The sequence below is a fragment of the Vanacampus margaritifer genome, chromosome 8 (genome assembly GCF_051991255.1).
Source record: "Vanacampus margaritifer isolate UIUO_Vmar chromosome 8, RoL_Vmar_1.0, whole genome shotgun sequence".
NCBI classification, from domain to species: domain Eukaryota; kingdom Metazoa; phylum Chordata; class Actinopteri; order Syngnathiformes; family Syngnathidae; genus Vanacampus; species Vanacampus margaritifer.
Genome location: NC_135439.1, coordinates 13,416,487 through 13,441,967, shown reverse-complemented (window position 1 = coordinate 13,441,967; position 25,481 = coordinate 13,416,487). Strand labels below are relative to the sequence as shown.

The 25,481-nt window shown below is 39.3% G+C and overlaps 1 protein-coding gene across 5 annotated transcripts in view; it reads left to right on the top strand.

Moving 5' to 3' along the window:
• Positions 1-25,481, top strand: part of LOC144056723 (low-density lipoprotein receptor-related protein 1-like) — a 123,033-nt gene that overhangs the window by 23,471 nt on the left and 74,081 nt on the right. For all 5 annotated transcript variants that reach the window (XR_013295099.1, XM_077573741.1, XM_077573744.1 and 2 more), the window contains exons 3-6: positions 12,500-12,637; positions 16,844-16,963; positions 18,515-18,643; positions 18,737-19,000. Coding sequence is in view for 4 of the 5 variants with exons in the window: in XM_077573741.1 (XP_077429867.1) it covers positions 12,500-12,637; positions 16,844-16,963; positions 18,515-18,643; positions 18,737-19,000 (651 nt within the window). In the remaining variant the exon portion in view is untranslated. The remainder of the gene's footprint in view (positions 1-12,499; positions 12,638-16,843; positions 16,964-18,514; positions 18,644-18,736; positions 19,001-25,481) is intronic.

Sequence of the window (25,481 nt, the reverse complement as noted above, 5' to 3'; positions counted from 1 at the left end):
GGCATAGTGTTCTTATTCAAGCCATTTGTCATAAATGTTCATTCAAAGTACTTTTTTCAACAGAGCATTATAATTAGTCTAACAAGTCTCCTGCCAAACGCCATAATTATAGAAGCTAATGGAAATTAGCATCTCTCTTGTGGTCATTTCAAACCATCAAACAACTTGCTTTAACATAAAAATGGCAGAAGTGCAAACATTTAGCAGTATTCCCAGGCATATATTCTCTAAGCTTTGTGGAAATAATAAGAACCGCTGGAGGTTAGCTTTAGCTTTAGCTTTAGCTAAGGCGTACACACCAGAGGGGGTGTTACAGTCAGTCAGTGTAATATGTCTGGTTTATGTGATTTAGTTTAGATTTTTTAGCGGCTGATAGATATACTTACATTCCAACTGACAGAATTTTATTGTAAGTTTATTTGTGAGGACAGTGAGGGAAGAGGATATAGTCCGCTGCAATAAAGTGGAAATTGTGAAGTATGATACTGCACCATCCACAGCAAAAGTATAAAAACATGGCAAGCTAACACTGAATCTGCTTGACTAATAAGCAACCAAGTGCTGGATTTCGTGCCTGGTTTTGGCAATTGGAAAGGGTAAAAGTTGAATAGGTAGCTGGCAAAGGCAAAAGGGCGTTAAGTTTCACATCATTTGATAATTTTTCTAAATACAGAGCCCAGTTAAGGTTATATGAGTTAGAATGGACTGTAATTGTGGTTATCTTTGGAACTGTAGACTACCATCGACTCCTTCCCGCCATCATACTTTTGTTCTTTTGGTGTTAGGCTGGTCTCTGACTCACAAGCTTTTCCACCACCACAGTGTGAAATCCAGATCCTTCAGCCTGTTTATTGCAATGATGCACTTTTTGAGGAAGCTTTTGGTTCAAGGATGCAAAAGGAAGGTTTATTGATTCTTTACGTGGATGCAGTTTCACAGTGGCCCTTGTCGGTGGTGTGGCTATTGCCAGTGAAGTCAGCCACTGTCCACTGCAGCTGCTGTGTTTATCCCACAATGCTGTTCTTTGTACCCTGGGGTGCTGGGCCAGACTGGGATAGAAGGGATACTGACAGAGGACAACAAAAACTGGACGCTTGTTTGGGCATATGCATACAGATCTACATTCCTGATCAACAATAAGCCAAGCTACAACGTCCAAAGGTCAGGTGTAGGACCTTCTTGAGCTCTTAGCCTATAGAATTTATGTGGGTCCTGCCGGGTCCCCGCATCTAACGCAAGGTGGCCTTGGAAACATAACAAGTATAATGCTGACATCCGCTACCTGTACTGTAGTAAGGACTCTTTTACAGACTGTTTACTACCTAAGCAGCAATTAGCCTTTTTGCGGTAACATGTACCCGACAGTTGACCCAAAAAGGCGGTTCCAACGCAAAATTCAGCAGTGAAAATCGCCTTTCTAAAGTTCAGGATATTTTATCCCTTTTATTGGTGCTTAGGAAAACAGCAGCAACAGCTAAATGTCAGCATATACAACGCACTGTATTGAAGGGTGTGCTGGTCTGCCAGCCATCAGACTAGGCCATTTTTAGACAAGTCTGGCCAAAGCTGCCCCCATGAAAAAGGACAAGAGGGCCCAGACTGTGTTCAGCCAAGAAAAGCGTGTCAGGGGTTTAAATTGAAGGGAGAAAAAAAAAAAGATCCTTATGTAATCCCAGCAGGGCTCCCACAGACAGTGTTGGGGAAGGCCAGAGGCACTCTAAGGGGACACGAGGGGACAACAGGAGAGATTAGGATGCAGCCGTGTGCGCAAGATGACCTGAAATAATACATTTGGACTAAGTGAAGGCATTAACATGGATGCTGAACATCTGGTTTGAACTGGTGGCACGATCTTTGAGGATGATGATGTCGTTTGTGTGACCGTACTTTCACATTGGTCTTCTCTCGTCCCCTCCCCCTTACCTGTCACGAGCATGGCTCTTTAATGGGATGTTAGCCACCTGGTTCCGCTGAAGATAACACTTTTGAAAAGGCATTATCATTCCACATCTGTTCTAAATAATTCAGCATCGAGGGCCCCAATGTTATAGTAGCAGATTTATTTAGTACTATTTACCTGCTTTGCGAGCGAAAAAGTCCGCCACCATGATAATATTACTTTTAATTAAATTTCTGAGATAAACATAAATTAATATTGCATTGGTTTGGCCCCATTTTGCTTTCTAATTGTGTTATACACAATTGTTTGGCGCTCAATTTATACAATAGAAGTAAATCTTAGCAATTATTCATGAGGCAAATAAATGTGTCCTCGTAAAGAAAGTTTTGTTATGCTGAGTTAGAGCAGTACATCAGGGTAGCAAAGCTCAGACGGCAAAAGTTTTTATATGGCTGGCGGTGGGGTTCGTGCTAAACACTTATTAAAACTGTTTATCTCAATATGACAATCATACATGTAACCAATTGCAGTTAAGTGGTACGGTACCTATTACTGCAAAAAAACAAAACAATTAAGCCCCCAAAATCAGTGTAACAGATCTTTCCATTTTCTTTGTAAAAATCATGTACTTTTCCATCCATCCATCTTCAACTGCTTATCCTGTTCAGTCACGCTGGACCTCATCCCAGCAAACGAGAGAGATGTTATGACTGTGTTTTGGGTTGGATCGTGGCGTCATTGTGTTGTTATGGTCTTGTATTTGTCCCATGTGATGATGATGCTGTCAGTTGCTTGCAGTTGCTATGTCTCTTGTGATGATTATGTTGTCAGTTGCTATGGTGAGGTCCTGTAAGTGTGACTCTTAGGTCCTGTATTTAGGTTTTGTATTCGAGCCTTTTATTTTGTCATATAGGCCTTTATTCTATCATAAAATTGGTGGAGTTACGGAACGACATTTTTGTCAGTAAGTCGGTGTTTTTCGAGGTATCTCATCCCATTCCCGACTCCTCCATGCAAGCTGTTGTTCCACGTTTTCGAGTTTTCTTCCAAGCATCCAGACCTGCTCTCTCAACCAAGGTTTCTCCATCAAGGGTTTTCTTCGATAACCACTCACCTTGACTCATCAAGAAAGGATACTGTAAATCAAGTAATGAGTCTGTAAAAAAAAAATAAAAATCTGAAGTTAATTTGCTACTCACTTGAAGCAAATTGTTTTTAGTTACATACATAGTACTGTATATTTGTGGGGGGAAATCGTGAATGAAAGCTGGTTGTGCTTCAAACATCACAGCCGAATTCCGATGTCTATTTATTTGCTTTTCCTCCTCCTTCGCTTACATAAATACGGTACAGTATGTTTATTTGCTTGGGATAGCTGGCGATTTTGTCTTGAATAAATCTTGTTTACCTTTGCATGATAGAAGTGTTTGCTCAGTGGTTTATCCCCCCCAAGGAGAACTGGAGCTGCGGCATTTGGAGAAGTTTGTTGTGCTATGGAGAGCTGGATTTTGGCTTCCTGCTTGGCTTGTCACCTTGCCAGCTCTCCCAGGAGCCCCCCTGTGAAGGATTGCAAACGTGGTGTTGATATTTTTGAAGAGCAGGGCCTGAGCAGCAAGTAGCCAAGGATCCAACTGTCAAGTGCAGTGTGAAAAAGGGTCTCGCACAGGTGTTAACCTACAGTAAGTTGTCAAAAAAGGAATGCTTCAGTCAGATCAGTATCAAACTCTTTTCCCATCACAATATGTGAAAAGGCTATTCAAGATTATCCTGTGCCCTTTCACAGTCTCATTGATACTTTGGAGTGTTATGGTTACTTTGTCCCATTGGTATGGGAGTTTTTCTTCTTCTTCTTCTTTTTTTTTTATTGGCAGGGCAAACGGTGGAGGCGGGTCAAAAAGTTCCCTGAGGGCGCCAGGTCAAAATTTAGTTGCTTCATCCAAGAATACGTCCTTCGGTCCATGGGCGTCACAGACGAGGCCAGCTGGTCGGCAGTGGCCTCATCTTCAGTGGTCCGAAAAAATGTTTTGGTGTCATTAGGGGCTGATGGCGGTAAACTGGCGCAACACTTTTTATTTATGAGGTATATTTACGTATCAGCGTACTGAATTATTCATTGTCATCTAGTTGGCTGACATCTGTGAAAAATCAAAGGATTATATTGGATGATCAAAACCTATAATAGAAAGTGTTTTTAGAGTATATATTGGGTAATGCTCCTTTCATATATATTCTTGTTAGAGAACCCAGTGACACTTGTTGCCATGGCGAGTGTGGTTACATCACTGTCAGGCATAAAGTGTGGGTGGTGTTGGAAGAGTGGCATCGGAATAATATAATCCGTGACTAATAAACTGCTCTTGTAGTTAGAAGAAGTCATCTTATTATCAATTTACATGGTAATATGTTGACAAATTAAGTTGAAATCTGCTCATAACTCTTCTAATTGAAATGACTAGTCAGTTACTTCCCAACTGAAAATGTGCATTCATTTTTACTGTATATCTTTAGAGTTAAAGGAGAAGTCAACGTTAAACATTTGTTGATAATATTATGTTATATGTGACTTCACTACTAGTCTAAACATGACATTCAATTATGCAGCAAAATCCAGGAGTTTTTATCCACCTCAGGGGGCGGCCATTTTGCTACTTGCTGTCGACTGAAGATGACATCACACTTGCTCAGGGCTCAGGCAACAACCAATCACATATCACCAGTTTTCTGAAGCTGAGCCGTGATTGGTTGTCACCTTTCTGAAGTTGAGCTGTGATTGGTTGTTTCCTCAGACCTGAGCTACTGTGATGTCATTTTTAAGTGTCAAAATGGCAGCTTTCTGACATTGATAAAAACGACTGTATTTTGCTGCTTAGCTCATATTCCAATAACGCAACTAAAATACTGTATTTAGACTAGTGGGGCTGAATAGAACATATTATTGTCAATCATTTTTGGGGGGGGTTGACTTTATATTTTATATATTACGTCATAAGAACTGTAAAACTGTGTCCGATTAGGTTTACTTGGAAAACAAAACAACATTTTTCATTAAATGTTAAATTAAATCTTGGTAAACTCGAAACTAGAAAAGTACATATGCATCTCTCCATCGTGTTGACTAGCAAAGTTTGAGTATTCCTGACTATAAATGTAAATTTAAATTCTGAAAAAGACCCCTCGCAAATTACAGTGAGTAAAATGAGATCCTAGACATGAAGTACTAGTAAACGTGTGTGCAATCGCTCACGTGTCTCGTGGCTCTACCAGCACCTCCACACTGCCACACTTCAGATCAAGGTTTGCACATGACACCGCTTACAACACGGCAGCTCAGTGTGCTTTGTATGGGGCCACAGCCGACTTATGTGATCAAACAATGGCTTCATTTCGCGTGGCCTGACTCCATCACACTCCCCGATGGAACATGTGATCCATCTCTGTGTACAGCGACTTAATGACTCTACGCGTGCAAAGTGTCTGCAATCCTGCATGTCTCGTGTTAATAGAAAAAATATATATTTGGCTGAAATAGTAGATTGAGCACCTGCTTAACTTCCTTTTTTTTTGTATGATGTAACATCTAAAGGGGAAGCCAACCCAAAAATGTTCATTATGTTCTATTCAGCACCAATAGTCTAAGCACAGTATCCTGATTAGAATTACATTTCTGGAAAATCCACTCGTTTTTTTAGCCATCTCGCGGGAGTGGCCATTTTGTCAATTGCTGTCGACTGAAGATGACATCACAGTTGCTCTGTGCGCAGGTAACGACCAATCACGGCTCACCTGTTTTCTGAAGCCGTGATTGGCCGTTTCAGTGGTGGTTTTTGGCTTTACAGTGAAAAACGTCTTTTTACACTCGTATGCAGGTAAGAATGTCGATAGTTACTTAAAAACCACAAGCACAGTTACTAAAGATTATATAATCACATTTGTTTAAGTTTAGAAGGAATTATTTATCTAAATGGAACGGAACGTTTAGAAATGTGAACAGCTTAGATGTCGTCCGCCATCACGGATATGGAAAATAATAGTCAATTCAAGACAACAGCATTTCTGCCAGATAACCTCGCTTCACCACCACAGAGGAATATTGAATAAAAGGCCGCGTTTGCTTTAAATTAGCAGCCATTTCCACTGCAGCCCTGCTATCTGCTGCCAGCTCACAGAAGAATGAAGCCTTGTGGGACTTTGGAGCTCTTCCTCTGAATGAGGTGTTCAATTAGCTCCTGCGAGGCTCGCCTATTCTTTCTCTTTCCTTTTCCATCACTTCAATTGTTTTCTTACTCTGGTAATTGACCGCACATTTATTCAACGTAACACATGTGGCAGGAAAAATTTATTCCATGTGGCCTCTGAAAGATGAGCTTTGTTGAGGTTTACTTCAGACCTCGTCAGATGTCTGATTCCAGTGGTCTTTTACACTTCATTTCGTTGTGGTTATTTCTTCCTTACTTGTGACACTTCACAGCTTCTTCTTATCGAGCGAGCAAAGGTTTGGTTTATATGTCGCTTTTGTTTTTCAGACTGGTCGATAATACAGTCCATCAAGCCGATATGACGCAGCAACGTGCGCCAAACAAAGCATCCGGCCATTTGGTTTCTCGACATTTAAAGCTTAGTTACTAACTAACACCTTATATTTGATTTTCCTCATATTTAATCCCTTGGCCAAACATGAGTCGACTTGGGTCAGCTGTTTGATGGCAAGGCCGCAGGCTGCATTTATTATGGCTCCCTGTTCTTTATAGGAAAGTCTTAATCCAAAATGGGGGGCTTTGTTGTCCCGTGTTAAGTCGGCAGCTTAGCAATAGGAGAACCAGCACGGGGGAGAACGTCACACGTCACCCTGATGCTATTGTGCTAACATACCTCGACCATCGCGTTCTGCTATTTTACCGTTTGTTTATTCATTCATTTATTATGAAGTTACTTTTCAGCTTGTTGTCATTGCAAACAAATGTGATAAAGTGTTAATTTGAAAACGTAAAAAAAAAAAAAAAGTTCTTCAAGTTCTGATCACATTTCTTCATGGAAGATGATGTTTCACCACTATAACTTAATGATTACAATTAAAATATATCCATAAAGAATGGTTTTCCTCAGTCTTAGAAAGCAGTGATTTTAGTGAACATTGATTAGTTGCTATGATGAATCCCGCTTCAAAAGAAAAGAAAAAAAACAATTTGTTCCTTTGTTTTGTTCATTAATCATGTCGCACCGCCCTTCGACTTGGAAAGTATGTGACAGCCGTTGGGAAAGGCTGCACAAAATGGTGGGCAACAGGACAAACTTCTTGCTGAGTCATTTGTCCTTTTGTGGATGAAATACTGGTCAGAGTCACAAGGCAGCAAAACCTCATCCAGGAAAAAAACGTTTAGTGAAGGATCATTAAGTCGAAAAAAAGCGTCTGCGCTTTTGATTGTGGCCGTGTCTATTCACTTGTTTCTTAAATTCCGGCTGCAAAAACCTTTGAGGAATTTGAGAAAGTCTGCCCAGACTGGTGTTTACCCGAGATATATTTTCTCTTTTGGTGATCCCAAAGATATCTCTCAGCAAACACCAGCATGCAAGCCTGCATGCCACTGCACTGGCATGCTTATTGTGGGTGTTTCGTCTCTGTGTGGATGTGCGCATGCTGTCCATGCATTGAAGGAGCCCGTTTGGCCCGGATAATAGTGTGTTTGTAGTTCTGCTACTTTTCCTCTATGACCACAGTGGGATTGCGTATGTCAGCCTTGTGGTTGCCCTGTAAAGTTGCTGTACAGCCGATCCTTAAAGAGACAAAACATGCACGTTAAAAAATGCTGGTTTGTTTTGACTTGGGTTCAATTTACTCAAGGTTGGATTTTTTTTTTGAAGACTGGTTTTAGGTGGGCTGAAGAGCTGAAGCTGGTCACCATTTTGGACAGTTTTGTGGACGGATCGCGGTTTAAATCCTGATTAGGGCCGATAGCCCACCCATGGAAATTGTTTGGGTTTTGTCAGGTGTAAAAAGTCTGCAAAACTTATCACGCAAATGAGTTGCTGTGACGACACCCGACAGAGGAAAGTTGCTTTGTTGGCTATAAAATTATTTTAAGCACAACTATACTGCTAACCTGGTAACCAATTTCTTGGTGGCTTTAAAGTGATTTTTTTTTCTTTTTTCTAAGGAGAGCTCAGTATTGTTCATTCGATTTGACATCATCATTGCTCTCCTTTTTTAAAATAAATAAATAAAAAAAATGTTATTTTTCTCATTTTTCTTTATTTTTTTTTATTTTTTATTTTTTTTAAATATATATATATACATATACACACACACATATATATATATATATATATATATATATATATATATATATACACTTTTTTTGTGTATGTGTATGTGCGTGTGTGTATTCATCAGTTCACCTAAAGCCCATTAAAAAAAAATCCCATACTAATAATATAATATAATAAGAAATTGCCAAATGCAGAAACATCAATGTAAGTTATCACGATGTGGTGGCTCTCGCTAACAGACAGAATTAAGTAACCAGAATTAGGTTAAAAAATTCTATATACGTAGACCATGTTTCTATAAATTTTGATATTTGGTTTTTATTTGAGGCAGATATTTTTTCCATTAAAATGTGATTTATGAGGAGCTTGGACCATTGGTCGATATTCAGAGTTTGTTTGTTTTTCCAGTTAACAAGAATAGTTTTTTTAGCGATAGTAAGGGCTACAAGTGTAGATTGAAATTGTTTATAGTTTAAAGTGATTTTTAGCGCCATCTAGTGGTGAACTACTAATGGATTCAATGGGGTACCGCAAGATATACGTCACCACACTTAATTAATAATCATGAGTCTAGCAAGGGGGCCAGTCATGCTAGACCACTGGTGCATCCTGCAGGTTTTGGAGGGTTTCCCTGCTGCAACACAGCTGATTCCAATCAACAGGATCGTTACCAAGCTTACACAGAGCTTGCTGATGAGCTGATCGTATATCAGCTGTGTTGGAGAAGGGAAACATAAGAAAACCTGCAAGACTCCGTCCGGCCCTCGAGGACCGAGTGTGCCTACCCCTGTGCTAGACGCATGTAAACAGTCTACTAGCGAGATGTATACTGCGCTAAATCTACTTCTGTCCGAGAATGATATCCGTGGTGCCAAATTCACTGGTATAGATGTCGAAGAACATACAAATGTTCAATTAAGGAGAAAGCTCGAGTGTTCGATGGAGGAAAAAGACGGGGAAAAGAGCCGACCTGATCCAGAGGTAAAGTTTCAAAACATCGTCCTACGCAACTGACACTCCCCTTTAGCACCATATGCCCTGTCTGTCATATGTGGTTGTCTTATGTCTTTGACAGTTGCTGGGGGTAAATTTTTATTGCTTTTTTTTGGTGTGTGCAGCGATCGTAATTCTGCTTGGAAATTCTTGGGCACAACCAACAAAACTCACTAGACCTCAATTCTTTCAATTATTATATCCTTCCCGCTTATAAACCTGTTTCCTTAATTCAGAAAAGGCCCTACAGATACATTTTCATACATGTCACAGCTGCACGAAAGGCAAAAAAATAAAAAATCAGGCGGTAAGCAAGACAGGTCCGAACAACAGTGGCAACGCCATTTTAGCATTTTCCCTCACCATTCGTTATTGTCATCCAGCAGTCGGGGTAGTGCCAAACGCCCAAAAATAAATCTTCGGGCCGGCATTTGCCGGCAAGAGCTGCATTGTCATCGTAAAAACATGCATGCATGGCCCCCAACAAAATGTACATATGAAGGTGAAAGACTCACTTCGCAAACAGCTCTGTTAGACGTCTGCAAAAGTTGATCCACGTTCACATTTGTCCTTCTGAACTTTTGGCTTCGGGAAACAAATAAAGAATACATCCTTCATATGTGGACGGTCAAAGTGTCTGGAGTTGTTTCTGCAAGTTCCATAACAGCTGTGTTTACTCGGTATGTTTTTTTTCCAGAGATAAACTAGAACAAAACCAGCACTACTTGCATAGGTCGTCAACGAGCCGGCTTAATTTTTTGACCTGCTTCCGGTTCAAGCTGCTGAAGTCACGTGACCTTGCGGTCGAAAAAATCGCATTCGTGCAGTACCCCATTGGAAAAACCCACTATTGATTTCAATAATATACAAAAAATATGTTCTATCACATCAACGTACATAATAATAAAAAATAATAATAATAAATAAAAAAAAATATATATATATATATGATTCCCGTACTTTGAAATGCATGCGCTTCAGCGAATTCTATGATGTAGCGACATCTAGTGGTCAACTATTACACACTGTCACTTTAACTCATCAGCGTGAGTAGTTTTTACCTCTTGTTGGATCAAAATCTTGACCCACTGTCAGGGGTCAAATCCCTCAACCCAATCTGCTGAGTATGTGCTGGGTTAGCTATTTCATCCAATTTACTTTTCACCCAGCAGTTTTAAGAGAGAACAAAGTGAAAGAACTTGAAAAAAATGGTAGGCCTAAAGAGGCAATGTATTTGTCAATCAAGAATTGATAGCAGAGTAATGGCCAAACAACACAACATCTTAACCCATTTTCACACACATTACAAAGTTCACTTTTGGTCCACAAACACGTGTCATCTCATTATTATTTAAGTTACTTTATTGTCTCATAAAATATGAATCAAGCCTAGAACGTTGTAGAGGATCATCACTTTTTCATGAAAGCTGTGGGAAACTCGTTATGCCCAGGACAGAATATAGAGTCTCCGTGGAACCTCTTATAGTGGAGTGCTGCTTTGCTGAGGTCGGCCATTTTGGGAAAAGGCTTCTTCTGGGGGTCACACAAAACTTCAGAGTTCAAACCTCTGTCAGGCAGGCACTACCCAAGAATATAGAGAAATATACATAAACAGGATGTTGAAAGATTTAGGCAGACTGACATTCATGATGGAGAAACAGAATATTTATGGTCATACATATATGAATGCCTGTTGACAAAATTTGTCTTCTGCATTTTAGCCATCATAGCAGCGAATGCAGCAAACACGCACATTTAGTAGCACACATTGAAGCAATAAACATTTCAGAGTATAGGTGTCTTGCTCAAGGACACCACAGCTGTGGGTCCACGGGCTGTTGGGGGATGGTCCATCGTTGCATCTTTTCTACTTCTTTCCATCCACAATTGAGCAAGCTAAAAGTGCTCAACTCTAAATTCAGACTTGCCTGTATACATAATTTAAAAATCCAAACAAATTGGCGGTAGACCATTTAGCAGATTGTGACCTGAGCACAGCCTTTGAAGATTGCATGCTAAAATCCAGACGACTCCACACACTATAAAGTGGAGTTGTTAAATGTTGTGAAGTGACAGGAGCCTTCCGGTCCGGTGTTAAATGCTTAATCGTTGCCAGCGTGTTTGTTTTGGTGGAAGGCGAGACGAATCAGAGTAGCACATCGAAAGGGAGGTTGTTTGAGGTCCACAAGTGATGTCAGTACTGATGGTTAAAAATCTGCTTGCATGTGTTTACTGTATTACTGCATGAGGTTTGCTTGAGTTTTGGAAAATGCTGTGTTTCGGCCAAATGTATTTGACCACTAGAGCAAACCCAAGCAGAGTGACTTGAATGACAACAAATTACATTTATAGTTTGGGAAGTTTAACTAAGAATAATATTTGCAAACGTAATGCAGGTAAAGCTACACAACCTAATGAGAACAATACAGTTAGTTTTTTATTGACACTGTCAAAGAGGGTTTTTGATTTTAGGCCACAGTGTCGTTTAAAACTAGACTTTACAACTATCTAATTGGATGGGTCGGGATCGGACGATATTTTGTTTTATTCAAAAACGGTGATCGGCTGTAATGTCTTAATTTACCCAATCATTCAACAAAATCATTGAATATTTTAAGACATTTTATATTCAATGGATGGATGTTTCTTACTTTTTTATGAAGAATTTTTGGGGTTTTAATGAATTTTTTTCCCCCTCATGCATTTCAATTAGTGTCAATCATTTGTGTGTTTTCATTATTTGTGGGCCGGGCCAATACCTATCCCCCGCAAATGACTCCATCTTCTGATCGACTCTGTGATCGGTTATTTATTTTTATTTATTTTTTTTAAATCGGTGATCGGGCAAAAAAATCCTGATTGTGAATAAAGCCTATTTGAAACATATTCACAAATTATGTTTCAATAATCTGAATATATTTATTTATTTACAATATTCAATACCACTTTGCTTTTAGACTCATATGTTCAATACAACACTCCAAAAAGTACATACATACAAATTTAGGATTTTTAACTTTATGCGGTGTTGATAATGGATGGATGGATGGATGGCATCACATTGGCATTTATATTTAAAAGCAAGTGAACCCAAAAATTATCTTTACAATAATATGTTGTACGGTATGTGCCCCCCTAGCCAAAAAACAACGTTCTGATTAATATTGCATTTGTGAAATATGAGTTAAGCAGCAAAGTCCACACATTTTGCCACTATATGGTATCGGATAGATTTCAGAAAGTGCACCAAAAAAAAAAAAAATCAAATCTTGAATGGGACATAATTGTAATATTTATTCCCTACGATGCTAAGTTGACCATATTTGTTTTTGTCTCCCTCAGGCCCGCACAGTGCCGTGTTAAAGTGCCCGCCTAATGAGTACCAGTGTGGGGGGACAGAGCTGTGCATCCACATGAGCAAGCTGTGCAACGGAGCTCCAGACTGCACCGACGGCTGGGACGAGGGACCTCACTGCCGAGGTATCGACCCCCCCCCCCTTTTTTTTTCCCCACTTGTCACACACATCCTCACCATGTGATGATGACACTTCACTTTTCATCATAGCAGTGCATATCTTCAAATTCCCAGTACTGATATCTGCCTGCTGTGCCAAAGCAGTCAAGTAGTGGTAGCAAATGTATTCCCTGCATCAGGGCGATATTATCAGAGTGCACCGGGTTCAGATGTTCTGTGTATATATTTATGTGAAAACTGAAGGCTTTGATTACTACATGAAGCCAGGGGCTTATTCAACTATGACTCACGATCAAAACTGTGCCTGCCGCACACCCATATCGAGATGACAACAGCAGGACGCACAAGGCCCAAATCAATCAACGTGCTATGTTTGCGCTTCTAAAATATCGACCTTGTCAACATCTACTGACAAACTGAAATTGTCTCCATGCGTGTGCTCTGCTGTCTTCATCCCCGACTTGGCTTTAATGGGTGGGCAATTGAGCGACTGCCAATCAAAGAGGCAGCCAGGACGGGGATTCTCCTCTTGTTAATCTGACATTATCTGAGACAAGCAACTATTTAATGTCGACAGATGCTGCAAATTTGTCGTGATTATAGCGAATGCTTCGGAGCATGTAGTTGATATGAAAAGGAGGCAAGAGATATCCATGTGCTAAATTTGAATGACTAACTGTAAAACTAGTTAATTTGTTAAAATGTATATTTACTTTTACATTTATGTTTCCACAATTATTATTGACACATTCCTCCAATTTGGTATTTTTTTGTATACAAGTAGCTAAGTTGATGTGTCGAATCTGCTGCTCTCCGTCATTCACTTGCATTTAACTAAAGTATGCGATCTTCTGATTGGTTACTGTTAGTTAGCTGATAGGGGATCAGGAATTGTTGTCGCTCTAGCTGCGTGACGAGTAAAGTTAAATTAAGACGTTACGCTACGTTAGGCTATAGCTAGGCTACGTGAAAGTTTTCTTCTTGCAAATTTGCCACTTTATAAAGTTTATAGAGGTTTTTTTTCTCTGAATATTACCCCCCCCCTGAAAAAAAATTATATACGTGCCGTATATTATGCTGTCAAAGTTAGACGATCCTTTTCTGTTTGGATTAGTAAACGGAAACAGAAGCATAACAACAAGCATCCTATGCACTGTCTAATCTTATTTTGCCAGCTTTGCACCAGTATTTTTCCGCAGATTTTTCCACAATTTAGGTCAGAATGAAAGCAACCAGCAGACCTCTTAAAAAAAAAAAAAATTATAATAATAATAAGCCACGTGTAGGACACCTTACGAAGCAAGATGCAGCACGTACATAATCAATTCAGCTAGTTTGCCTTTCAACTTGTACTGCCAGCTTGTTAATATGACAGCATAATAATGAATCTATTTGCGTCCTGATTTGAGTGGAGGGAAAAATCGGGAAAAAATAAGGTGGTTACGGACAGCAGTCATTTTGCGAAGCTAGGCGCAAAAAACAAAATTAAATAAATAATGACTGCATTGACTGCTAGTTTGCCTGAATTCTAATAAAATTTAAGGATATTGTACATTTTGCGATGACTTTAAATGATTAACATAAATTGTTTTAATGAGGTAACCTTTAGCTCTTTAGAAAAATGCACAGCACCAGGAATAATGACCAGATTTTAATTCTTAAGATTACTACATGGTGCACACAATAAAAAGCTTTTATTCATGAAGATTTAAACATTTGTATGTGTTAACAAAAACAGAACGTGACTGGCATGTTTATCAGTTTTGAATAAGAAGGCAATTAGTAATAAGGTGAAATGAAGGATTCTGAATTTGCTCTTGCTTTGATGAGACAAATATTAAGATGGACATATTATATTTAGTACAAATTAGAGCCTAATCATCAGACGTCATGATCTTGAGTTGAAAGCAACTCTTTTACAGTGGCATGTATCGGATGAGGTTGTTTACATTGCTGCCTGTGTCGCTTTACCAAACACGTCTGAGTTGTCGAGTGCTCGGGCTTGTTTTGGAAAATTCCGGCCAGGCCTGTAATTTTAAGTGCGGTGAGTGCCTGCAAGCCCGGGAAGCTCGCGCAGAGGCTTGCATACGGCTTGCTGTCGTCCGTTTTTCGGATTCGCCGCGTTGCGTCAAAATCGGCCGCAGCACAAATTTAAGTCGAGTTACTCAGCAGACACTTTTTTCCCCACTGAGATCACATCAGCTTCATTTCAACAGAGACTGCTGAAAGAAGACAAACAAAGGAGTTATGCTATTATGTAATTATGTGGGAACACATTTGTTTTTGTAAAATAGTTTCTGGAAGAAACAATTCTTATCCAGGCTCTATTGCTGCAACGGTTTGCATGTTGATGTGGTTTTTGTCTTTCTTGGCAAAAGTGATTCACTCGTGTCTGGTAAATTAGACTGAGGTGTGTGTGAGTTTGTGTTTATGTATTTGTGTGTATATCAGTTTGTGTGTGAAAGAAGAGAGATGAGTCACTGGGTTTTATGGTCTATCTCGATATGGTCAGCTGACAGGAAGGTGTGATTGTGGCGTGTTTGTGCACGTTTGTCCTTCTGCATTTGAATCCGTGCATTCCGTCCTCGTTATAACTGTTTTTGTTTTTCTGTCGTCGTCTTTCTTATTACTACTGCTTAGTTTGGACCAGAAGTGGTTGATTGTGAAACCCAAACATTCTTCTCAAATAGTTTGCGCGCACTGTCTGGTCCCTAAAAAAATAGATGGGTAAAAAAACAAAACATGAGGCATAAAACAATAACATAAAACTAAAATCACAATTAAAAGGCAATAAGCTAAGATTATGCTTTACTGGTTTGCAGAGGGGAAATTCAGGTGTTAATTACAGCAGTTGAAAAAAACATTTACCCCAATTTTTTGGACAGTAATATACGATATGATACGATACGATACAATATACTTTTATTTTCCCCGTGGGGAACTTTTTCCTGGACTCCGTCCAGCTGCAGTTTACAGTAAAGAGAAACAACAGAATAGAAAGAGATACAATTAAAATTAAATAAATAAATAATAAATAATAATATGTTCTATGCAGCCCCGCTAGTCTAAACCTGGCATTCTGGTTAATATTGCGTTAGTGGAATATGAGTTAACCAGCAAAATCCAGCCATTTTGATCCATCTTATGGGGCGGCCATTTTGCCACTTACTGTCGACTGAAGATGACATCAATGTTGCTTAGGTCTCAGGTAACAACCAATCACAGCTCAGCTTCAGAAAGCTGCTGAGCTGCGATTGGTTGTTGCCTGACCCCTGAGCAATTGTGACGTCATCTTCAGTCGAAAGCAAGTAGCAAAATGGCCGCCCCCTAAGACGGCTGGATTTTGCTGCATTACTCATATTCAACAAATGTAATATTAATCAGGATGTCACGTTTAGACTAGTGAGGTCACATATAACATTATTGTCAGTAAATGTTGAAGGTTGACTTCCACTTTAATGGCCTTTCCTCAAGCTGTAGGTGGGAGTTCAAATTGTATGTTGTAGAATTCCAGTGTCCTGCAGTAGCAGTGAAGACCAGTTCAGTGCGGCTGAGGCAGTCTGACATAATAGCAAATGTGCTACTGTGACCAAAAACAACATTTAAACGTGACAAAAAGAGGAATCTAAGGATAGATAGCAAACATTTCAGTGCTGAAAAGAGCAGCACCAAATAGCGTCTGATTTCTCCCTTCACTGCCTTTTTGTGTTCCTTTTTTATTTCTGTGCTTCTCAGTCAAATAATGAACCGCTTAACTGAAGACCAATTGGAAAAGCACAACTTGTTTGGGACAATTCAATTTGCTTGAATACGTTTTACTCAAGGATAAGATTTCAAGTGGTAGTGAGTTACGGAGCTGACTCTGGATCTTTTATTCTTAAACCTATTATTTGCACTGTCAATAGAACAAGTCTGGCCACATGCTGTAGTTGCATCCAAAAAGATGCGCACACGCACACACTCTGTACTTCAGCTCACATGTCGACTTGTAAATATTCCCCAGAATGCGTATCCTGGCAGCCTTAAGTGTTCCAGCTCCCAGCAGAATGAATTAAACCTGAGTTTTGCAGTACATTGAATGGATTCTTGCACAAATCCTCCAAATGACCTTCATCTTCACACAAAATACAGAATATGTCCTGCTATGTTCCACAAATTGATGCTTTGTCAAATAATGTCTGCCCTGCCTTTTTTTTTTTTTGTCTTCACAGAGTTTATATCCAACTGCTCACTCATGGGCTGTCAGGACAATTGTGCAGTGACTCCAGCAGGACCCGCCTGTTACTGTAAAAGTGGTTTTGAGATCAGCTCAGATAAGAAAACATGCAAAGGTGAGTTATATTGACAGTTTATGCAATTTTTTTTTTTAAAATGTAGCGTATATCGGCTCTATATCGCACACACACTTTGTTCCAAATGTATATAGGATTTCAGTTAAATGAAAATTTGAATTGAATTGTTTTTCTGGCAAAGTTACTTATTATTTCTCGCATACGTATGCTCATTAATTCCCCAGCTAAAAGGAAAATTGCTTCAGGCTGCTGTTTCAAATTATTGAACAAGTCACAGATTTCAGCAATAATGTTGGGGTGGGTGGGGGGTTGAGGGGTCGTTCAGTTGATGAAAAGTTTGAATTATAACGCCTTGCGAAAGGAATTTTCAACCCATCCCTAGCAAATGGGTTCATTCGGATGAAGGACAATGCAAGGCAGCTTTATTTGGACAGCACATTTCATACACAAAGCAACTCGATGTGCTTCACAACCATAATACAACACCTAAAATCATTTACAACACAACAGCTAACAACAGTCAGAAGCAAAGCAAAGCAAACAAAAGAAGCTTACCAACATTACTAGACGTGCTTTGACAACATTTAAACGTGTTAACAAAAGACTTTAAAAGCATTTAAATAATGAAAACATCAAGTCAATAATTAGAAGTAGGTTTCTGAAATTACTAAAAGATGCTATGAAACTGATTTAAAAATAGATTTTCAACCTGTATTTAATAGCATTTGCACCCACGGCTGACTTCACTTCTATTGGCAGCTTATTGCAGTTCCACGCAGCATAACACTGAAATACAGCTTCACCGTGTTTGCTTTGAAAACTGAATTATTGCTTTGACTTACGTTTTCATGTAAGCTGTAAGGAAAATTGATGTCAGGCAAAATCCATATTAAGAGTGGCCTGCTGCCAGTGAAAGACCCTCCAAAGGCGTAAAACTTAAATCTCAACCACCCCTTACCCATGATCATGAGGACAAATTGCAGTTTTGGTCACCAACGAATGCAATGCTACTTTTAGTGGCCCAAATAGCTTTTTCCAGGTGGCCGCCATGTCCAGAGTGAGCTTTTGTGCCGGAATAATGGTGAGTGAGATGGAAGGCCACTTTAGGATGCCTGAGGTTTTAATAATAATAATAATAATAAAAATAAGAATAATTGGCTGGCAACCAGTTCAGGGTGTACCCTGCCTACTGCCCGAAGCCAGCTGGGACTCCAGCGCCCCCCGCGACCCTTATGAGGGAAAGCGGTTAAGAAAATGGATGGATCGATAATAATAATAATAATAATAATAAAAAGAGCAAAAGCAGCCTATGTCATATAATTTTATTTTCTCCATAGTATAAAATGCTGAAGTCATTTTCAACTTACTTGATATCAATTAAATACCAAATCTGCTTGCAAAAATAAATAAATATTATTTTTGTTTTTCAAAAATGATTAAATATGATTGAGGGAATTACGCTACTAGGCTAACACAGTGTATACTCGCAGGCCAGCTCATCAGATGCAGTTGTAGAATGCGATAAATAAGCGTGCTTATGTGCTGTATAAAATAGATTGAATGTTGATTGGTGGATTCAAATGTATGCAGATTTCGATGAGTGCAACTTGTATGGGACGTGCAGTCAGACGTGCACCAACACAGAAGGCTCTTATTCTTGCTCCTGTGTGGAGGGCTACTTGCCACAGCCGGACAACCGCTCCTGCAAGGCCAAGAACGGTAAAAAGTCGCTGACAGCAGCACATTGGCCCAGACGCTATGAATATTCTTTTCATGCCCCCCCCCCGCCGTGTTGATATTTGTTCTGCACAGTCCCAGTGGACCGTCTGCCCGTACTGTTGATCGCCAACTCCCAGAACATCCAGGCCACCTCTCTGAGCGGCACCACAGTCCACAGCCTGCTGTCCACCAGCACCAAGCAAACCACCGCCATGGACTTCCTGTACGCTCAGGAAACGGTCTGCTGGATCCATGTGGGAGAATCGCCCTCGTCCACGCATCTCAAGTGTGCCAAGATTCCCAATCTTAAGAGCTTCACCGAGGAGAGAGTCATCAACATCTCTCTCAGCTTGCATCGTGAGTACGCGACTACGCTCTTAAATCGCAATTAACTTGCTTTTACAGGAGAGCAGATATTTTATTCAAATTAGGGAGATCTGAGTAAACAATAGTAATTTGGAGCTTTCTAAAAGCAGTGTGCATCTCAAATCACCTCTCGACATTGAAATGAATGCAATGCAATCAGTCCATTCCAGACTCCCCTCAAAAAAAAGCAAAAAAAAATATTGTAATGCTTTTTTTCGTAATAAGTAGGGATGTCACATTTCAGACTGATGTCCATGTCAATACGAGTATTCCCTCTGAGTATTCACCAATACCGAGTTCTGATACTAATCATTTTGATATATAAAATTTAATTTGACACAATGACAACAAATTGGAAGTAAAAATCTGTGTCAAACTGCCGCAGTATAGCGCCAACTACTGGCAAGGAGGATTTACAGGATGTCAGATTATTTTTTAAACGTAAATATCGGTGGCTGGTATCGGCAGTCTGCACTCGTACCTAATACTTTAAAATAAGATACGAATACCTGGTACTCGCCCATCCCTGGTAGTAACAATTTAATAGAATGTAAAGGATTCAACAGTGTTTGCATCTTGATTGAATCATTGCAGTACCATCTGGTGAAAACAAATGAGTTTCAATAATAGTAGTCATTTTCCATGGAGGATAAAGAATATATGCCGATTGTATTTAAATATCAATGGCGTAAAGTGTTAGGATACCACCACATACATGCTATTTGTTAGTCCGTTGATGGCATTTTGCATTGCGTGTTAGCGCTGTTAGTGTTAAAGTGCTCATATCTCAAGTCAAAGCAAAAAATCATCCAAACGTATCGCAAAAAACTTGTAAATCAGGAAAAGGTAGCTGCTTCACATATTCAACAAGACGTGAACTTTTTTTTTTTTTTTACACTAGTTGTGGAAGTCACATGCAATAGTTAACACTGTTATAATGCCATATTTCACATATCTTTCATTATTATCATATTTTCATATTAAGAGATTTTGATAATTAAATCCTCTGAGAAAAACAGCCACATTATTTCTCTGGTACTGCATACAAAGAAACAGATTGAAATTTATAATTCTTCTTTTTTTTCTTTTTTTTTTAGGAAAGTACAGTGTAATTCTCTGATATGATTATTAATGCAGGTCAGGCATAAAGTAGGCTTGGGCATGAATAATACATAGAGAGCAAGATTTTCAAATAAAACTGTTGTGCCACGTCTACAAGATTTGTTTTTGGCCACGTTCATATTTGGAACCAGCCCAATAGGAATCGGAAATCGGCCTGTGTGATTAATTAGATCAGAAGTTTTAAGTCAGATTTAATTGTTCTTAGTCTTTCCGCCATGTGCCACTGCTGCTACTGCTGGATTTTCATATCAGTGTAAACAAGCTAACTGCACTGAGCATTTCTTACAGATAAAACTTCATTTGTGTGCATGCTGAAATGCGGAAATGTAAAAAAAAATTTAAGTTTTCTTTTTTGGTCAATCAGTTCAACACAATTCTTAGTTAAGCAGAAAAATGTGTTTTAAAAGTAATGTTAGTCAAAATACATTTTTGTAGGGATGTGCAAGTACCACTGCCAGGTACAGTATCTGTATCAGGCTGATACACGGCCTTATTTTATCCGTACTAGTATCTTATGGCTGTTTTATGATTAGGAACTAGTAATTAGAAATTGGAAGAATAGAAAATTGCCATTGTATTGAAAATGTTATAATGGGATGCATAGGTCATTGTTTCTTTTTAATTGAAAATTTTATGTATCAGAAGTATTAGTGGTATCGGTACTTGGTATCAGTGACTACTCAAGTTAGATAGTCGTACTGGTCTAAAAAAAAAAAAAGTGATATCGAACATCCCTAGTTTTGTGTGTGTTCAATTAACAAAATAGAACTGTGAAATGAGTTGACAAAGAAATGAGAAGATCCGTTATATCAGTCTATTTGATTAAAAGAAAGATAAGAAGGGTACAATATTGATGATTATCACCGTCACTTGGCAACTTCTCAGCTAAAAGTCACATTTAAGGATGAGAAGCATGAGGAAATACCAGCTACTTCCTTGTGTTGCTCAAATAATGATAAAGGACATTTTACATCCTGTAAAGCAAGTTCACATAATACTAGTATGCCTAAGGCCACGATAATAGTATAGCGTCGGCGATTCAGCTTAAATGTGTTAATAATTAAAGCCGTATTTGTGAATAGATTGGACCGAATAAACCGCTAGCCCGAGAGCACGCAAAAAGGCATCTGCTTGATTTCAGCCTCTCAAATGCTCATTTGATACTCAACACCAGGAGAAAGAAATGAGATTCAGCGATGTCATGTCTGGGAGCATCTGAAGGTCTCGGACCAGACAGCACATCTAGTGTCAGTGCCACTCGACCTTCTGAACGGGCAACAGAGTGGGAGGTATTTGTTGACAATTGTCGTGTGAAGGCGGCAGCAGAAACCAAAGGCAGGCGGGAACATACAGGAAATGATGCACGTTTGGTTGGAGTGACTCATGACCTCGGTACGCCACAGATGGCTTGTCCAGATGTGACTTCACCACTCTCTCTTCTCTCTCTTTCTCCTTCCATCTGCACGAGAGTTTTAGTTTGTCATTCAGTGTTATGAAACCTGCAGTTTGTAATCACTCTTTTGTTGTGTACTACTAAAACACATGTTGAAATAGGATAAGATTCCTATTATAATAGCTGAAAGCCAGTCAAACATCAACTTGTATTGCTTGCTAACTGTATTTATCCCCCCCCCCAAAAGAAAAACCCACTACAAATCCCCAAATTGAAAAATCTAATTTGATCAAAATATTAAATGGAGTGCACTTTTATAGCGCTTTATCGTCATCTTATATTTACAAAGCCATATTCACACAAACTGGGTTTTACTTTTTTAGTTTAAAATAACTTAGCACAACCTAGTAGGGCTGCCCAATGTATAAAAAAATAATAATAATCGATAACGCGATATTGGACCATGCAATATGCATATCGCAAATACATGCAATAAGTTTCATATGGAATTTTGTGCTTTTATTTAAATTTGACCAGTCAGCCACTAACTAAAATGCACTCTAAAAACAGTTGGGTCAAAAGTAACCCAATTATTACTCTTTTTAGAGTGATGTGCACCGCCTTTCAACACTCTAAAAACAGTTGGTTCAAAAATGTCAATTTTTGACACATAGTTGGGTTATTTTTGACCCAACTCTTTTTAGAGTGATGTACACCGACCGCCATCCAACACTCTAAAAACAGTTGGGTTAAAAATAACCCAGCTATGGGTCAAAAATGGACTGATCCTCCACTTGGGTCAATTTGACCCAACTTTGAGTCAAGAAATGGTTCTTTTAGTGTAATAGAACTCATAAATATTGGTCAGATCCTTTACTTGGGTCCAGAAAATTGGGTCATTTTGTAGAAGAAATGTTCAGGTTTAGCCTCTTTTACGTCCGTTTGGATCTTTCTTTTCTGTCTGGAAATTAGGAAGAGTGAACGGAGGTTTACAAGCGTACACTTACGTTTAGTTGAAGCTTTGCAATGGTGTTTTTTTTTTTTTGCCTATAAACTCCATTAGGACAGTTAAAAATGGCACCAAGTAAACTTGTCGTTTTGTCACTTAAGCCTGAAAGCCGTTTAAATGTTTAATGTTTGCAAGCGGTGTGCACTTTTAGCGCTCTAATCTCCGCCATTCAAATGATGGCAATGTTTGGCAGCAACACTTTTTTTAAATTTATATATATATAACGTAATGCGTACTTCCCTTATAGCGAGGAGTTAGCATTAGCCGGCCAACAATATACGTATATGTTACTAAGGCGCCTCAAATTGTTCCCAAACACACACAACTAGCGTAGCATAGCGTGAATGTAGCTTCCGTTCTTTTTTTTTTTTATAATATATATAACGTAATGCGCACTTCCCTTATAGCGACGAGTTAGCATTAGCCGGCCAACAGTATACGTATATGTTACTAAGGCGCCTCAAATTGTTCCCAAACACACGCAACTAGCGTAGCATAGGGTGAATGTAGCTTCCGCTCCTTTTTTTTATATATATATATATATATAACGTAATGCGCACTTCCCTTATAGCGAGGAGCTAGCATTAGCCGGCCAACAATATACGTATATGTTACTAAGGCGCCTCAAATTGTTCCCAAACACACACAACTAACGTAGCATAGCGTGAATGTAGCTTCCGCTCTTTTTTTTTTAAATATATATATACAACATAATGCGCACTTCCCTTATAGCAAGGAGTTAGCATTAGCCGGCCAACAATATACGTATTTGTTACTAAGGCGCCTCAAATTGTTCCCAAACACACGCAACTAGCGTAGCATAGCGTGAATGTAGCTTCCGCTCCTTTTTTTTTTTAGATATATAACGTAATGCGCACTTCCCTTATAGCAAGGAGTTAGCATTAGCCGGCCAACAATATACGTATATGTTACTAAGGCGCCTCAAATTGTTCCCAAACACACACAACTAACATAGCATAGTGTGAATGTAGCTTCCGCTCTTTTTTTTTTTTTTATATATACAACGTAATGCGCACTTCCCTTATAGCAAGGAGTTAGCATTAGCCGGCCAACAATATACGTATATGTTACTAAGGCGCCTCAAATTGTTCCCAAACACACACAACTAGCGTAGCATAGCGTGAATGTAGCTTCCGCTCATGTGCACTCCCCATGTAGAGACGGGGCATCCCATCGAAACAGATTTTTGTTTTCTTGATCAATAGTCATATAATTTGAGATGATGTATCATTGGTAATCCAACTGTAGTAACTAACTAATCAGTAAAAAAAATTGCACAAATATGTTATGCACACAGTGATTTTTTAAATTAAAAAATAAAATAAATAATAATAATTCACAATGTTTTCTCAGTACAATAAAATGTTTAGGTTAAATCCAAAAGCCCGAAAATATCAATATAGTGTTTACAAGTAAATAATGGCCGGACCGTAATTTGTGGTACCTCAGAGCTCCCCCGCTGTGACTCCTTGAAACGAAAGCAACATGTTTTCAGCAGACACACTGCACACTGCACAAGAGGGCTGATCCCAGAGCTGTCGCTAAGCCTCCAGGATGGATCTGCTCCCCTCCCTGCACAGCCTGCATCATGTTCCGATCAGCACACACACAGCGCCTTGAAATCTCCTTACGGGGTCATGTGCTGCAAAAAGTCAAGCCAGCCAGCACATTTCAAACACTTCCCCCATTCACACACACGCACACACCTAACATACATTTTAAATCCTCTGCCTTCCTACCATACATCAATACATTGAATTATTTTTTAATTAAATCGCTGTGTGTCTTATTATGTGAGATGGACAGAACTCATAATGAAGTGCGCTTAATGAATCCAGACCAGGAAGGGGAAACACGATGAATGCAGGAGGAGAGAGAGAGAAGGTCAATGGCTGCTCCTTTTAGAATATTGCGCAATCTCCTTCTCTCGTACCTTTGTTTATACATGGCTTAATCAGTGAATCAGTGTGTCGCGCGGCAGCTGGAAGTGTTTAAACAGAGCAGTGTGTGTTAAAAATTAAGAGCACCTCTGGGATTACGGCCGCTGACTCCCATAAACCTCAGAAATGCGGCACAATGGCCAAGTTTCCCTGGTGGAAATCAGATCTCCCTTTCCCTCCCAGCTTCTCTATTTTTTCCTCACATTTTGTTCCTTTCTGCTTCATTCCTCTGCCGTTTTTCACTTCTACTTTTGCCCAAACGAAAACATTTGCAACACTGGCAACTACCTTGCAACGGGAGACAGATTTATTGGTAAAAGTTGTTTTTTATCCCAAGAATCTGCTCAGTCATTTCCTCCTTATCAAAGCTTTTCAGTCTTGGTTGGAGAAATGGAGACTTTGGTCTGCCTTCATCATCGCAGTGACCCAGCTCAGCCTGGAAAACAAGCCAGTACTTCATGACCCGGGACCCCTGCTGCACGACTGCAGCCCCATATCTGGGCTGTTTGTGTTTGTGTGAGGACACTTCTGGGGCGAGCAGGGCTCACTGCAGCTGTAAAAATAGACGTCTTGCGGTTTGCAATGCCCTCCTCTCCATTCCACTTTTTATCTGTTGCTCGTCTACCGCGCTGTTCAGATGTGAGCTGGCAGATGTGAAGCAACATTTCGATGTTGAACTTAAAGCTTCCCGGTGGGCTTTTCAATGAAACGTTTTGCTAATCCTCTAGGGGTCTATAAAATGCTTTGCTTGCATTCGATGCTCCTTCAAAAGCAGATTTTTAGATTTTATTATTAATGTTGATACCTCGTGTGGTTTGTATTAAGGCTGAACAATTAATTGAATTCAAAACAATATTGTAATGTAGTACAATGTAATTTTAAAATCTCAAAGGTGTCGCAAGTGCTTTGAGCACTACATGATGTAGATAAAAAGGCTATACAAAAAAAAGGTTTTTGAACTTAATTTTTTGTTGTTGCTTGAATTAT